At 41.2% G+C, this 15,885-nt stretch overlaps 1 protein-coding gene across 2 annotated transcripts in view; it reads left to right on the forward strand.

The window, feature by feature from the left end:
• LOC106566945 (phosphatidylinositol 3,4,5-trisphosphate-dependent Rac exchanger 1 protein) overlaps window positions 1–15,885 on the forward strand; it is a 160,302-nt gene that overhangs the window by 132,431 nt on the left and 11,986 nt on the right. For both annotated transcript variants that reach the window (XM_014135621.3, XM_014135623.3), the window contains 13 exons: window positions 469–557; window positions 691–773; window positions 2,725–2,815; window positions 3,001–3,126; window positions 3,280–3,321; window positions 3,756–3,973; window positions 5,409–5,511; window positions 7,667–7,810; window positions 13,066–13,180; window positions 13,708–13,774; window positions 13,904–14,079; window positions 14,970–15,072; window positions 15,600–15,667. In XM_014135621.3, coding sequence (XP_013991096.3) covers window positions 469–557; window positions 691–773; window positions 2,725–2,815; window positions 3,001–3,126; window positions 3,280–3,321; window positions 3,756–3,973; window positions 5,409–5,511; window positions 7,667–7,810; window positions 13,066–13,180; window positions 13,708–13,774; window positions 13,904–14,079; window positions 14,970–15,072; window positions 15,600–15,667 — 1,425 coding nt within the window. The remainder of the gene's footprint in view (window positions 1–468; window positions 558–690; window positions 774–2,724; window positions 2,816–3,000; window positions 3,127–3,279; window positions 3,322–3,755; window positions 3,974–5,408; window positions 5,512–7,666; window positions 7,811–13,065; window positions 13,181–13,707; window positions 13,775–13,903; window positions 14,080–14,969; window positions 15,073–15,599; window positions 15,668–15,885) is intronic.

Here is a 15,885-nt window from a genome sequence, read left to right on the forward strand (position 1 = left end):
TACGTATTTGTTTCCTTACCTTAAAAGCAGCCTATGGACAAGAAGTGACAGCAATCCAAACTTTGGTTTTGTTAAACTAGCCTCTGCCAAATGGAAACATATCTAAATGTAATTTTTTTCTGAACTGTCCCTTTAAGGCAAAAACTTTGGTGTTGTGGAGGCATGTGATCTTCTTTAATGTTTGAGTATCATTTGACTTCAACTTTTCTGGTATGTATTATTTTAACAATCTTATTTGGGACATTGGTGTAGCCACACCGTACACCATTATAGTGGAATGCATTTTAGTCATGCCAATGAAGTAAGTTGATGTTTGTGAGAAGCATTTGAATACTGCTCGCTCTCCCTATAATTACAAGACAGACTCCACATTTGACCTTGTGTTTTTTTTCTGTAGGGAATGAATGTACTCTGGGTTTGTTTTTCAACTGTTTCTAACTATCTCTCTCGCTCTCTGTGTGTTTTCAGTGAATGTAACAGTAACAGGGATTCCGTCTTGTCGTACACAAGTGTACGTAGCAACAGCTCTTACCTGGGAGGTGATGAGATGGGTTCAGGTAAGAAACAGTTAATAAAGTAACGACTAGACTAAGATGTTCATACCCCTGTAGGATAAAAAATATCACGTTGGTTTGCCTTATGTGGAAAAATGTACACAATGTCCCTTCCATCTCTCTCTCTCTCTCTCAGGTGATGAGCTGCCCTGTGACATGAGCATTCCCTCTGACAAGCAGGACAAGCTGCACGGCTGTTTGGAGCACCTTTTCAACCAGGTGCTCCATTTTTACCACTACACTATCTTTTCCACAATACTACTTTTACCATTACCTATGTAATCAATCAGTATCAATGCCGTTCTCAATCTTCTCACTCTGTTTTGTAATAAACTGTGTTGACATGTGTAATGAAGATACTGTTCTGCACTAATATTATACGTACACATGCACACACACACACGTTTTCCATTAGCCCTCAGAAACATTTGGCTCAGATCATGTTAACCTCTATGGGCTAGGTGGGACGCTAGCGTCCCCCCCGTGGTGCACTCCATCAACAGCAGGTGCATTTCAAGAGCGGCAAATTTGAATCCAAATAAATGTCAAAATTCAAATTTTTCAAACATACAACTATTTTACACCCTTTGAAAGATAAACATCTCCTTAATCTAACCACGTTTTACGATTTCAAAAAGGTTTTACGGCGAAAGCATAAATTTAGAGTATGTTAGGACAGTACATTTACAAGAGTTGTGTGTAATGTTTTGTCAATTCAAAGACAGGGTCACCAAAACCATAAAACCAGCTAAAATGATGCACTAACCTTTTACAATCTCCATCAGATGACACTCCTAGGACATTATGTTAGACAATGCATGCATTTTTAGTTCTATCAAGTTCATATTTATATCCAAAAACAGCGTTTTACTATGGCATTGATGTTGAGGAAATCGTTTCCCTCCAATAACCGGCAGTCAAGTCAACACCACAAATTAAATAATTAAAATTAGAAAACATTGGTAAAATATTATATTGTCATTTAAAGAATTATAGATTTACATCTCTTGAACGCAATCAACTTGCCAGATTTAAAAATAACCTTACTGGGAAATCACACTTTGCAATAATCTGAGCACTGCGCCCAGAAAAATACGCGTTGCGATACAGACTAGACGTCATGTTGGGGAGATCTAAAATCGAAAATACTATGTAAATAATCCATTACCTTTGATTCTCTTCATCAGATGTCACTTCCAGGTATCACAGGTCCATAACGAATGTAGTTTTGTTCAAAAAAGCTCATCATTTATGTCCAAAAATCTCCATCTTGTTAGCACATGATCTAAGCCAGCCGGACTTCTCGTCATGAACGAGGGGAAAAAATATATTTACGTTCGTTCAAACATGTCAAACGTTGTATAGCATAAATCATTAGGGCCTTTTTTAACCAGAACATGAATAATATTCAAGGTGGACGAATGCATACTCTTTTATAACGTATTGGAACGAGGGTACCCAACATGAACTCGCGCGCCAGGTGTCTAATGGGCCATCATCGTTCCATGGCTCTTGTTCGGTCAGATCTCCCTCCAGAAGACTCAAAACACTTTGTAAAGGCTGGTGACATCTAGTGGAAGCAATAGGAAGTGCCAAAATATTCCTCAGCCCCTGTGTTTTTCAATGGGATAGGTTTAAAGGTAATACAACACATCAGGTATCCACTTCCTGTCAGAAAATGTCTCAGGGTTTTGCCTGCCAAATGAGTTCTGTTATACTCACAGACACCATTCAAACAGTTTTAGAAACTTTAGAGTGTTTTCTATCCATATATAATAAGTATATGCATATTCTAGTTACTGGGTAGGATTAGTAACCAGATTAAATCGGGTAAAAAAAAATTATCCAGCCGTGCAAATACTGCCCCCTAGCCCTAACAGGTTAATAGTAATCAGTCTGGTCTACATCTGTAGTGCATTGCCTTGTTGTGCTGTCTCTTTGTCATCCTGTCTTTCTCGCTCTTTCTCTCCACATACACACACACAGACGAGTGTTCCTCCTTGCATCTACTCTTACTGACATCACATGCCCTTTGACCTCTCCCATACTACCCGAGGGACACCACCATTTTGGCTCCCGTTGATTTCCTGGGCCCTAGTTTCCTGTTGCTGAGAGACTGAGGCCAGTCTCTGTGTGTTGAGGTCTGACTGGTTGTGACTGTCATCTGCAGGTGGACTCCATCAACAGCCTGCTCAAAGGGCCCGTCATGACCAAGGCCTGCGAGGAGACCAAGCACTTTCACTCTGACCACACTAAGCCAGGTACCAGCTAAGTTTAGTGTGTGCGTGTAAGACATGTCTGAGTATATGTTTGTTTAGAGTTTGTCAGGGTTCACTGAGAATGTGTGTGTGTGTGTGTATAGATGCGTGAAGTGTTATACTGAAGAATTCTCATAGCATTTATATTGGTAATTAACCAAATCATTGACACCCCGTATCCGGAGCAGAGTTCCGTCACACTGAAGACTGGACGGTGCGCTGTCACATCATCCACAAGAACATCCAGGAGGACCCTTGGAACCTGCCCAGCTCTATTAAGATACTGGTGGAGAGCCTGCAACGATTTGTGGATGGTCAGTAAAACACACACACGTGTAACAAATGCACACACCGCAGAAACCCATGTATAACACACCCATCACGCAAACAAACACAGACACACACACATAGACACAGCAGAAACACATGTGGATCACTCAGGTAATAAAATCCTCCTTGTTCTGTAGATGGGAAGAACCAGGTGCTTCTGGCCCTGCTCAAATGTACAGGTAAGCCTTATGTCAGATTTAGATGATTGTCTTTCTTCTGAGGGACCAGACAGAGGCAGTATTTATGTCAGTGTGTTGGTTGAGAGTAATAACGGCTGTCAAAATCCTGTCAACCGTCCGTCTCATGTGCCCTCTTTCACTCTTTCTTTTACCCTTCCCTCCTCTCTTTTATTGTCTATCGCTATCATATTCTCTTTCTTTCGCAATGACCCCTCCCTTACCTCTCTTTCTCCAACCTATCTCCCACCTCTTTCCATTATACTCCTCTCTCTCAACCCCACCCCTCCGCCTGTCTAATGCCTTCCATATGGTTTGTATGTTGCCGTTTTTGAAATGTCCTGTGAAGAGTTTATATGAAGCAAAGCAAATTTCTGTGAAAACAGACAATAAACACACAATTATTTACCCCTCTCTTCCACTCCCCTCGGCCCCAGACACGGCTCTGCAGCTGCAGCGGGACGTAATCTTCTGCCAGAGTGCGGTGAGCGCTGTGTGCACACTGGCCGAGCAGCTCCTGGCGGCGCTGCGGGCGCACTTCAACAACGCTGGCGAGTACGAGGAAGACTGCAAGGACACGAGCCGTAAGTGGCTGGAGCAGGCGGCCGCCATCGGCGTGCTGCTCAACTTCCAGACAACGTTGGCGCCCCACGTGGTAAGTGCCGGTACTGTGGTGGAAGAATATCTGGATACTTTGAAGAATAGCCAAATACTGTTAAAAATAACCAAATACTGTAAAAGAACAAGCATCAGAATGAAGAGACGCTGATTATTAACAGAACACGTTAAACATTAATGCTGTATGATTTATTTCCCTTTCGACTCAGCAGACCAGAGTGAAATACTTAATTTGAGCTTGATTTAGTTTGACCAGTAAGTATTTTGTTTAGACATCTAGCTAGCTAAACATTGAACCATAATCCAGCTCATAACGTTACTACCATGCATAAATCTGCAGGTAGGTAAAGCTAACCAACTATGTTCAATGTTAGCTAGCTAGCAAACTTTAGGCTATCACTAGCAATGCAAATGGCTTTCTGAGATGCTAATAATATTACTACACAGATCATACATATAATGTTAGCTGGTGAGCCACAGTAGCTAACAGTAGGCTTTAACTTGCAATGAAAACAACTTTCTGACAAAATTAAAAATGTATAATATCTGAAAATGAAGCAAGCTAGACTATCTTACCCATATACATGGATGAACACTTCTTCCTCTCTGTCACGGATGCCATGGTTGCCCTTAGTTGGGAGATCCGGAGACAGGTGTTTTATACAACAGCCTTCTATGTGTTCCCTTTTTGATTTCCTCCACATATTTGCAATCAAACGGCAGATTTTTCTCCATCTCCTTAGCTATCATACTCTGCTTCCACCGGGCATTCCACTGATTTCAAAACTCCATCAACTTCTTCCGTGACAAGAACACTGTTGATCGCCGTTTTCATTGTCTGGATCAATGAAAATCTTTTTGACCTAAATCGAGGATTTGAGTCAGAGAGAGTCAGCATGGCATGATCGTCCTCCAGAAAGTGGAGAGCATTAGCAACACTTTTGCAGTACTTTGTGATTTCTTTTTAAAAAAGCAGTGTTAGAAAGGATTACCTACACATACTGAGCAGCTCATGTTACACACAGAAGCATGCTACATGGCAGACCAATCTGAACTCATGTCTCAGCATGTCCAGCCCATCCATTATCTCAGCCAATCATGGCTAGCAGGAAGGCTCCTGTCTTTTTCTGTAGCTAAACGAACTGGGCTCGTAATTTAACAATTTGATTTATATTTATAGATGGCATAAAAGTTTGTTATTTTGATAAAATTTATGTTTATGTTCAAATGCCTCTCCTGTGAAGTAGTGACGTGTGACATATGCCTAGTTTCCTGAAACGAGTCACATATTCAGTATTAGTCTCAGAATATGAGTGCTAATCTAGGATCAGGTCCCTCCTGTCCGTATAATCTTATTCATTTTGATCTAAAAGGCTAAACTGATTCTAGATCCGCACTCCTACTCTGAGATGCTTTCTGAATATGGTCCCTGGGCTGTTAGCTGAGCTTTGTGTCTTCTCTCTGCTGTGTAGAAGGAGGAGAGGACAATGCTGGAGGATACCCAGGCAGCCCTGTTGGACCTGGACAAAGTCACAGTGTTCTTCCGCCAGCTGGAGGATGAATGCCTGGTCGCAAGTAAGTAGACCCTTTCCCCATAGCAATGGTGGCCAGTTTAAAGACTGAGTTGTAACTTGTGTTTATGCATGGTGGAGGAAGACACACACGACTTGTACATCCCCAACATGTCCCTTTTCACTAACTGTAATATGGTTAGCCGAGATTGCTGTGTTAATCCAACCACAGTATCCGATTTCAAAAAGGCTTTATGGCGAAAGCAAAACATTAGATTATGTTAGGACATCACCTTGACAAGAAAAGCCAAACAGCCATTTTCCAAGCAAGGAGAGGCGTCACAAAAAACAGAAATACAGCTAGAATTAATCACTAACCTTTGATGATCTTCATCAGATGGCACTCATAGGACTTCATGTTACACAATACATGCATGTTTTGCTCGATAAAGTTCATATTTATATCCAAAAATCTCAGTTTACATTGGAGCGTTATGTTCAGTAATGTTCTTGCCTCCACATCAATTTACAGAAATACTCATCATAAATGTTGATGAAAATACAAGTGCTATACATGGAACTTTAGATAAACTTCTCCTTAATGCAACCGCTGTGTCAGATTTCAAAAAAGCTTCACGGCGAAAGCACACGTTTGCAATAATCTGAGTACGGCGCTCAGACAACAACCACAAGCCAAACAGAATATTCACTTACCTTTGATGATCTTCATCAGAATGCACTCCCAGGAGTCCCAGTTCAAAAATAAATGTTAGTTTTGTTCGATAAACTTAATCTTTATGTCCAAATACCTCCATTTTGTTTGCGTGTTAGGTTCACTATTCCAGGCGCGCGCTTGTTAACTCCAGACGAAAAGTCAAAAAAGTTATACTACAGTTTGTAGAATCATGTCAAGCGATGTATAGAATAAATTTTTAGGTTGTTTTTAACATAAATCTTCAATAAAATTCCAACCGGACGATTCCTTTCTCTTTAGGAATGAAGATGAAGTCAGCTCGCTCCCAAGGCTGAGTGCGTGACTGAAATCATGCATTATCCTGGGAAACCTGGTTCCACAAGCTCTTGTTCGCTCCATATTTACAGTAAAAGCCTGAAACAACATTCAAAAGACTGACATCTAGTGGAAGCCTTAGGAAGTGCAACATGACCCCGTTAACACTACAAATTGGATAGGGATTCACTTGAAAAACTACAAGCCTCAGATTTCCCACTTCCTGGTTGGATTTCTCTCAGGTTTTTGCCTGCCATATGAGGTCTGTTATACTCACAGACATCATTCAAACAGTTTTAGAAACTTATGAGTGTTTTCTATCCAAATCTACTAATAATACGTTTTTCATCCGGATGTGAAAATACTGCCCCCTATCCCTAAGAGGTTTTAAGCAAGCACATCAGATGCATTTCCCATTTCGGGGGAAAAAAGCCACGGATAAAATTGGGATGTACTATTCTAGGTTACTGCTCAACAGTAAGCATAACACACACACACATAATACCTCTTCCTCCTTCCTTTAAAAACCTGTTTAAATCGCTTTTTGGAAAATGGTCCCAGTTTAGCAGTACGGCGCGGTCTAGCTAACTAGCACTAGCACATCGTAACGGCTGTTGCTTAGGCAGACAGTTTGTGAAGGCTATAAGCTCATCTGACACTATTGATTTGATAAAAGCCTGTTCAGTAACCCCCCTGAACTCTCAGTTTAGTAGAGCCATTTGTAAACATTATGAAGGCGGAGGGTTCCATGAAAGTCTAAAACATCACACCCAATCCCAAAGGATTACAGGTGGATGGTCTTCAGAAGGTCTGCTAACCTCACAGGGGTTGTGTTGTTCCTAGGGTTCCCCAGGGGGCGGGATGATTAACCAGCGTTTACTACACTGAATACCGATATTGTAATTTGCAACATTGTAATAGCTATGAACAAGTTTACACTGGAAGTAACCAATAGTGTTGTATTTGAGGAAAATGTACTCACTATGACTGTGATGTGGTTGTCTCACCTAGCTTAAGATGGCTACTCTAACTGTAAGTTGCTCAATGCAAGAGTGTCTGCTAAATGACTCAAATGTAAATGTAATACCAATAAGGACAATCAATAAGCCAATGGGTAATTGAAGGGAAAATGCCCCATAACTAACCTCTCCTTGGGGTCAAATGTGAAAGCTCAGCGGAATTCTGTGACGCGTGTGTTTTTTTTCCCCAGACACGCCGGTGTATTACCACGTGGAGGGCACCCGGCAGGCCCTGAGGGTCACCATGTACCTGGACAGCTGCCACTTCAGTGAGCTCCCCACGCGCCTGCAGAATGGGGGCAGCCTCAAACTGTACACTGTGCTCTTCACCAGCGGTGAGTAGGAACAGAAAAGCCCGCTAGTCTAAAATTTCACTTGAGACAAGTCAATTTGAATTATCATCAAATCAAAGTTAGCTGAATTCAATTGAGTTGATTTGAATTATCATCAAAACAAAGTTGGCTGAATTAGAGACCAGGCGGTGGTCATCAAAACCTCATTGAATCACAGTTTAATGAATTGAATGGAGTCAAGACAAATCAAATGGCATTGGATTGAATTTTATGAAATGCACTAGAGGCACCTTCAGGAAATATGTTGCAGGTCCATAGATGCACAGACCTTCACAATGCAGAAGTATAATTAAGCAATAAGGCCTGAGGGGGTGTGGTATATGGCCAATATACCATGGCTAAGGGCTGTTCTTACGTACGACACAAAGCAGAGTGCCTGGATACAGCCCTTAGCCGTGGAATATTGGCCATATATCACAAACCCCCGGGGGCCTTATTGCTATTATACACTGCTTACCAATGTAATTAGAACAGTAAAAATAAGTTTTGTCATACCTGTGGTATGCGGTCTGATATACCACGGCTGTCAGCCAATCAGCATTCAAGGCTCAAACCACACAGTTTATAATGCCTATCAATTTGCTATAATCTTAAATATGCACTCAGTTTTACAGAGACAGTAGCAATTAGATGTATAGAACAATGTCTTCATCCATTCACCTGTAACATTAGCCTGGATAAGTCATGCCAGGCACCCTATTCCCTAATACATTCCTTTTGTGAACTAAATAAGAATGTACTATATAGGGAATAGGTTGCCTACACTGACCATGTGTGGGTCCCAAATGGCTCCCTATTTAGTGCCCAAAAGGAATGTATTATTTAGGGAATAGGGTGCCATTTGGGATGCAGGCCATGTGTCTATAATAATCAAGTTCAACAGAGGTCTTTTACTCAGTATCTCTAAATCCCTTTCTCCTTACTGATTAGACCAGGGGTTCTTAAACCTTTTCAGCCTGGGGCCCAAGCTTAGGAAAATATGCAACTATACATAAATATCAGTACATTTCATTGCCCTTATGCCTAAAACAAATGCAACATAGACAAAAACATATAACAATGAAATTAAAAACCCATTATAAATATGCACAGTTGAAGTCGAAGTTTACATACACTTAGGTTGGAGTCATTAAAACTCGTTTTTCAACCACTCCAAAAATGTCTTGTTAAGAAACTATAGTTTTGGCAAGTCGGTTAGGACATCTTCTTTGTGCATGAGACAAGCAATTTTTCCAACAATTGTTTACAGACAGATTATTTCACTTATAATTCACTGTATCACAATTCCAGTGGGTCAGAAGTTTACGTACACTAAGTTGACTGTGCCTTTAATAACCTCTCTGGTATCAGTGGGACAGTAGCGTCCCACCTCGACAACAGCCAATGAAATTGCATGGCGCCAAATTCAAAACAACAGAAATCCCATAATTAAAATTCCTCAAACATACAAGTATTATACACCATTTTAAAGATAAACGTCTTGTTAATCCAGCCGCTGTGTCAGATTTCAAAAAGGCTTTATGGCGAAAGCACACCATGCGATTATGTTAGGTCAGCGCCTAGCCACAGAAAACCATACAGCCATTTTCCAACCAAGGAGAGGTGTCACAAAAGTCAGAAATAGCGTTAAAATTAATCGCTTACCTTTAATGATCTTCATTTGGTGGCACTGCCAGGACTCCATGTTACACAATAAATGTTTTTGTTCGATAATGTCCCTCTTTATGTCCAAAAAATTTTGTTGGTGCGTTTAGTTCAGTAATCCAAAGGTACAAAGCGCGCTCTCAACATCCAGACGGAAAGTCAAAAGTACAATAAAAACGATGTTTAAAATCAATCCTCAGGTTGTTTTTGTCATAAATAATCAATAATATTTCAACCGGACAAAAGCTTCGTCAATAGCAAAGGAGAAACAAGAAATGCGCGCTCCCGAGCACGCGCTGGACTCATGTCTGGAAATTTCCACTGTCCACTCATTGAAAGTGCTGTATCTCCCTAATTTTTCAGAGTGAAAGCCTGAAACAATGCCTAAAGACTGGCCACATGTAGAGGAAGCCATAGAGATCGTGAACTGGGTCCTAAGTCTTTGTATGGTGGAAAGGCTTTCAATGGAAAAACCGCCTTTCAAAATAATAGTACTTCCTGGATGGATTTTCCTCAGGTTTTCGTCTGCCATATCAGTTCTGTTATACTCAGACATTATTTTAACAGTTTTGGAAACTTTAGAGTGTTTTCTATCCAAATCTACCAATTATATGCATATCCTAGTTTCTGGGCCTGAGTAGCAGGCAGTTTAATTTCGGCACGCTTTTCATCCAAAATTCCGAATGCTGCCCCAGACCCTAGTGACGTTAAACAGCTTGGAAAATTCCAGAAAAATGATGTCATGGCTTTTGAAGCTTATGATAGGCTAATTGACTCAATTGGAGGTGTACCTGTGGATGTATTTCAAGGCCTACCTTTAAACCTTTGCTTGACATCATGGGAAAATCAAAAGAAATCAGCCAAGACCTTAGAATTATTATTATTTTTTTTTTACCTCCACAAGTCTGGTTCATCCTTGGGAGCTTTTTCCAAATGCCTGAAGCTACCACGTTCATCTGTACAAACAATAGTACGCAAGTATAAATACAATGGGACCATGCAGCCGTCATACTGCTCAGGAAGGAGACGCGTTCTGTCTCCTAGAGATGAACGTACTTTGGTGCGAAAAGTGCAAATCAATCCCAGAACAACAGCAAAGGACCTTGTGAAGATGCTGGAGGAAACAGGTACAAAAGTATCTATATCCACAGTAAAACGAGTCCTATATCGACAAGTGGGAAGCTTGTGGAAGGCTACCCGAAACATTTTACCCAAGTTAAACAATTTAAAGGCAATGCTACCAAATACTAATTGAGTGTATGTAAACTTCTGACCCACTGGGAATGTGATGAAAGAAATAAAAGCTGTATTATTCTGACATTTCAGATTCTTAAAATAAAGTGGTGATCCTAACTGACCTAAGACAGGGAATTTTTACTAGGATTAAATGTCAGGAATTGTGAAAAACTGAGTTTAAATGTATTTGGCTAAGGTGTATGTAAACTTCCGACTTCAACTGTATTAATGTTTATTTTCCCCCATTAAAAACTCTTACATATCTGTCTAGGTTGGAACTGTTGCTATTAAAATACAATAAATATTTTTCATTCTGAACTGGAATAAACAGATTGATCACATTACACAGATGAATAACAGAACACACACACAGGCTTTTTGATAGTGCAACCCTAAGTAAAAGTACAGATGAAAAAGGATCAGGCCTACTGTACATCTTACTGTAGAAATTATTGTTGAAGAAAGTCTAGGTTGGAACTGTTGCTGTTAAAATACAATACATATTTTTTATTCCGAACTGGAATAAACTGATTGATCACATCTGTAGACCAGAAAACACACACACAGTCCTAATGAGAGCATGTCTATTCTGGGCTCTGTTCTTGACAGTGCATCACTGAGGTCATGCTCAGCCTTGAAACTGTTTCTGTACTTATTTTTTAAGTATGCCAGAGTTGAGAACCCTGACTCACATAGGTATGTGGTTCCAAACTGGACCAGGACATCTACTACTTTCTCAGTCAGGCAGGAGTCCGCTTCCTGCTGTAGATGAGCAACCCAGAACTGTGTGAGTGTGTTTGCCTCAAAAAGCATCTTGCTTCAATCAGTTTATTCCAGTTAAGAATAACAATTATTATTGTATTTTAACAGCACCAGTTCCAACCTAGTCTAGTTTTCAACAATCATTTCTATAGTAAGATGTACAGTGGGCCTAATCATTTTTCATCTGTGTACAAGGCTAGGGGATTGTTTGATAGAGAAATTCACATTTACTACTATGGGAGTTAGTTAGTACTCCCTTATTTCTGCTTATCATCACCTGTTATAAAATGACAACAATGCCTTGCTAGCTGACTTACTTTCCACTGTCGAAGCATTGTTTTCTGGAGCATTCGGCCCTGTTCAGAAAAAAACTCCCTGGGTTTACCGTCATGTTGTGGATGTTTGTTCAGGACGTGTCGTTTTATTAATTTCTTCTTTATGCGAGTCTCATTACTAAGCACTTCCACACACAAAACACATTGTGGGCGCTCCTCGTTATAAGTTTGAATGAAAAAGAGAGAAACTCATTGCTGTAAATGCGTTTCATGACAATTGAGTTCAGTCAGAACTTGTGGGTAGCATGAGTCCATTTGATGATGGCGAGTGGGAATGACAAGTCAGTGGCTGACAGCGGATCATCTGTTGCCTGAACGACAGCGCTGCGTCGTTAATGTCGCATCGTGAGTGATCTTCAAGAAAATTGCTGAAAAAAGATCTGGTAAACCGCGAAGCACACGGGCATCTCACACTCGCGCTGCTGCCAAACTGAGCAGAGAGCGCAGATGCACTTGGCCAAATCAATTCCAGTAATTAATGAAACAATTATAAATGTACACTGACATGTCGCGACCCACCATTAACAGATGGGTCACGACCCATACTTTAAGAAAGGCGGGGTTAGATGCTTACATGTAATGTTCTAGTTACAATGCAAGCGTGAAAGTGCCTATAGTCACAAACAAAATACTAATTTTGGGGTATTTCTTATGTAATTGCCATTTACGGAGTCGTAACTACCATCTGAATGACGTACTGACGTATAACCGGGAAATGTATTCTGTGCCTACCTATCTACTTCGCTATTATTTCACTGCTGTGTCCTTTCGACCTTTGTTGGGTCCATATAAATGGTTGGAATTATGCTGGATTCTCTGTGCTAGGGAACCACTAATTTTCTATCCACCTGTGCCAATTGGGCCAATAACCCTACAGGGAGGCTCACATTGTTCAGTGGCTGCAACGCACAAGCCTGTAATGTAATACTATTCTGCAGTCGGAGACCTAGAGAACTAGGTCTAAATTGGGTGTCGTCGCCACCTACAGGCCACTCGTATTGAATACAGTTTTGTGTTCAGTGGTCTTATTCAGCTGTCAGAGTATAAACTTGTACATTTTATCCATTATAAAATAATATTAGCAATGTGTCTGTCTGTCTAGGTGCGTGTATGTACTGCATATTCATGTGTCTTCCTATTGTGTGTGTGTGTGTGTGTGTGCGCTTTTCTGTGTATGTATCTGTGTTTGCCTGCCTGAATGCCTATGTGCTTGCCTGCATGTACTGCATTTTTACTGTGTTATATCTGTCCCTGGGTCAGCCCTGGAGAGGCCAGAGGGAGTGTCCGAGCAGGACTACGCGTCCATAGAAGAGTTCCAGCAACGCACCAATGCCGTCGCACTGGAAAGGGTCAAAGCCTACTACCGAAAACTCAGGTAGCAACCCACGCATTCTATATTGTGTTATACAGTATGTATTGTACTACCTACTGTATTGTACTACCCCCTGTGTTGTACTACCCACTGTGTTGTACTACCCACTGTGTTGTACTACCCACTTGCATAAAGGGGTATTCTTATGCTGATTAGTTTGACTACTGTATTAGCTTTAGAAGGTGGATGACGTTTGTTGATGTGAAGTTTTTACAGGAAATAGAGAAAATTGAGAATATCAATGGGTTCAATAATTGTTCAATAGCAGTCATATTGAATGATAACTTGAGCAAAGCGCTTAACCCTAATTGCTCCAGGGTCGCCATCAATAATGGTAGACCCTGGAGCAAAGCGCTTAACCCTAATTGCTCCAGGGTCGCCATCGATAATGGTAGACCCTGGCCGTGACCACACTCTCCGAGGGAGTCTCAGGGAGAGAGAGATATAAACACTTGTACATGTGTGAAATAGGACAAATATAATAATCACAATTGTTATTATTATTAAAACCCTTTATTGTGTTCTTACAGGGCTTTTTACCTGGAGAAGTCAAATCTTCCCACCGACTCCAACACCACAGCTAAGAAGATAGACCAGGTAAACAGAAATCAAAACTACTCTTTGTTTACAAACAAGCTCAGGGGCAATACTTCTGAACGGAAAGTAAAGTAAACTTATTTTTATAGTCTTAACCCCTAAATCTTCTGTCCCCCCTCTCCAACCCAGCTCCTCAGACCCCTCAACACTCTGGACGACCTGTGTCGTCTGATGCAGTCATATGTCAACGTGCATCCCAATGCCGCAGGCCACCCCTCTGGCGTCAGCGTCCTGTGTGTGTCCTCCGAGCTGTGCAACCGCCTGGGCGCCTGCCATATCACCATGTGTGCTACTGGCATGCAAAGGTCCGTCGTATGACCTTGAAAGTGATGTAATAGTACTGCCAGTTAGCGTCAGCTGGAGCAAACACTCATGCACATCTATGTATTGCAATGTCCGGTGTAGTGCTTAGACATGCACTACGTACAGTATGCCTTACCCCTTTAAACAGTGTACCGTAAATTCCGGACTATAAGCCGCAACTTTTTTCCCAGGCTTTGAACCTCGCAGCTTAAACAATGACGCGGCTAATATATGGATTTTTCCCGCTTTCCATTTTTCTTTTTTTTTTAAAAACACATTCTGTGACGTGCTCAGTTTTTTGGCGGCATGAAGCTTTCATTAGACCAATGAAATTGCCGAACGGGTTAAGGTCAAACTACTTTTTTGTTTACTGTTTAGATTAAATCGCGCGCTCTCAAACTTCCCATCATTCTGATTACGGTAGTCATTTTGTCACCCTCATGGCAAAGACACGGAGAAATGCATATGATGCAGCTTTCAAGTTGAAGGCGATTGATCTGGCTGTTGGAAAAGGAAATAGAGCTGCTGCACGGGAGCTTGGTCTTAATGAGTCGATAAGACGTTGGAAACGGCAGCGTTAGGAATTGACTCAGTGCAAAAAGACAACTAAAGCTTACGGCTAATTCTTTATTTTTGTTACAAGCCGTGTTTCGTTAAAGCCTGTGTAAAGTTCATTTGTTTCAATGTACCGGTAGGCACCTGCGGCTTATAGACATGTGCGGCTTATTTATGTTCAAAATAATATATATTTTTTTATTCAGTGGGTGCAGCTTATATTCAGGTGCGCTTAATAGTCCAGAAATTACGGTATTTTCAACTCCTTTCCATTAGGTAATCATAACACAGTCAAAACACCTTTGACCTACTGAATTCTGACCTTTGTGTTGAGCAGGTGCACCCTGTGCGTGACTCTTGATCAGGCCATGATCCTGGCGCGGAACCACGGCCTCATGCCCCGCTGCATCATGCAGACCATGGACATCATGCGCAAACAGGTGCCCAAACTACACCCTTTTTACACGCCTGGAAACAGATTTCAGTTCTGGGTCATATTCATTAGGGTACACCGTAGCAAAACATTTAGCAACGGTGCCTAATGAATACATCCCACATCTCTCTCTATCCCCTTGCTAATCTTTAACGACCAGTGGCTCAGAAATGGAAACTGAATATGAAAGGAAGCAACTTCCACATACTGTATAACATAGCATTACTAAAAAGTACTTTACTGACAAACAATCTACTGTAGTTTGAACGTGGGCTTTGAGCTGAATTCTAAGACATTCACTACATCCTGTACAGTACATCAGGACAACGATGTAGTGGGATGGGTGAATTAAGGTTGAATGTAGTCTTTCCCCGATAGGTGTGGGTCGCTCTCAACCTAAAGACATTAGGTAGAAATATAATTTTGGGTACACTGTCTGAGCAGCGGATTTGGTTACAGTAGCTGCAACCCTGTGGGCACTTGTCCTCAGTCTAAATATGTAAACATTGTGTAACCCTCTCTCTTCTCTGATAGGGCACCAGGGTAGAGATCTCGGCTAAAAACCTCAAAGTGATGGACCAGATGCCGCCCACAGCTCCAAGGTATAGACAATAGGAATGAGTTCAATCTTAAGCCTTGTTCACATTGCCAGTTTGAAGTGACTCGAATCCAATTTCTTTGCATGTCCAATTCGAATCTGTTAATTTTTCTGCAGTCTGAACAGTCAAAAAGCACATGGAATCGGATATTTCAAGCTACATTTCAAACCATCTTTGTAGGTGGTGTGAATGGTCAAATCTGATTTGTTTGCCCTCAAGTG

This window comes from Salmo salar, chromosome 13, assembly GCF_965601325.2.
Source record: "Salmo salar chromosome 13, fSalSal1, whole genome shotgun sequence".
Lineage (NCBI taxonomy): Eukaryota > Metazoa > Chordata > Actinopteri > Salmoniformes > Salmonidae > Salmo > Salmo salar.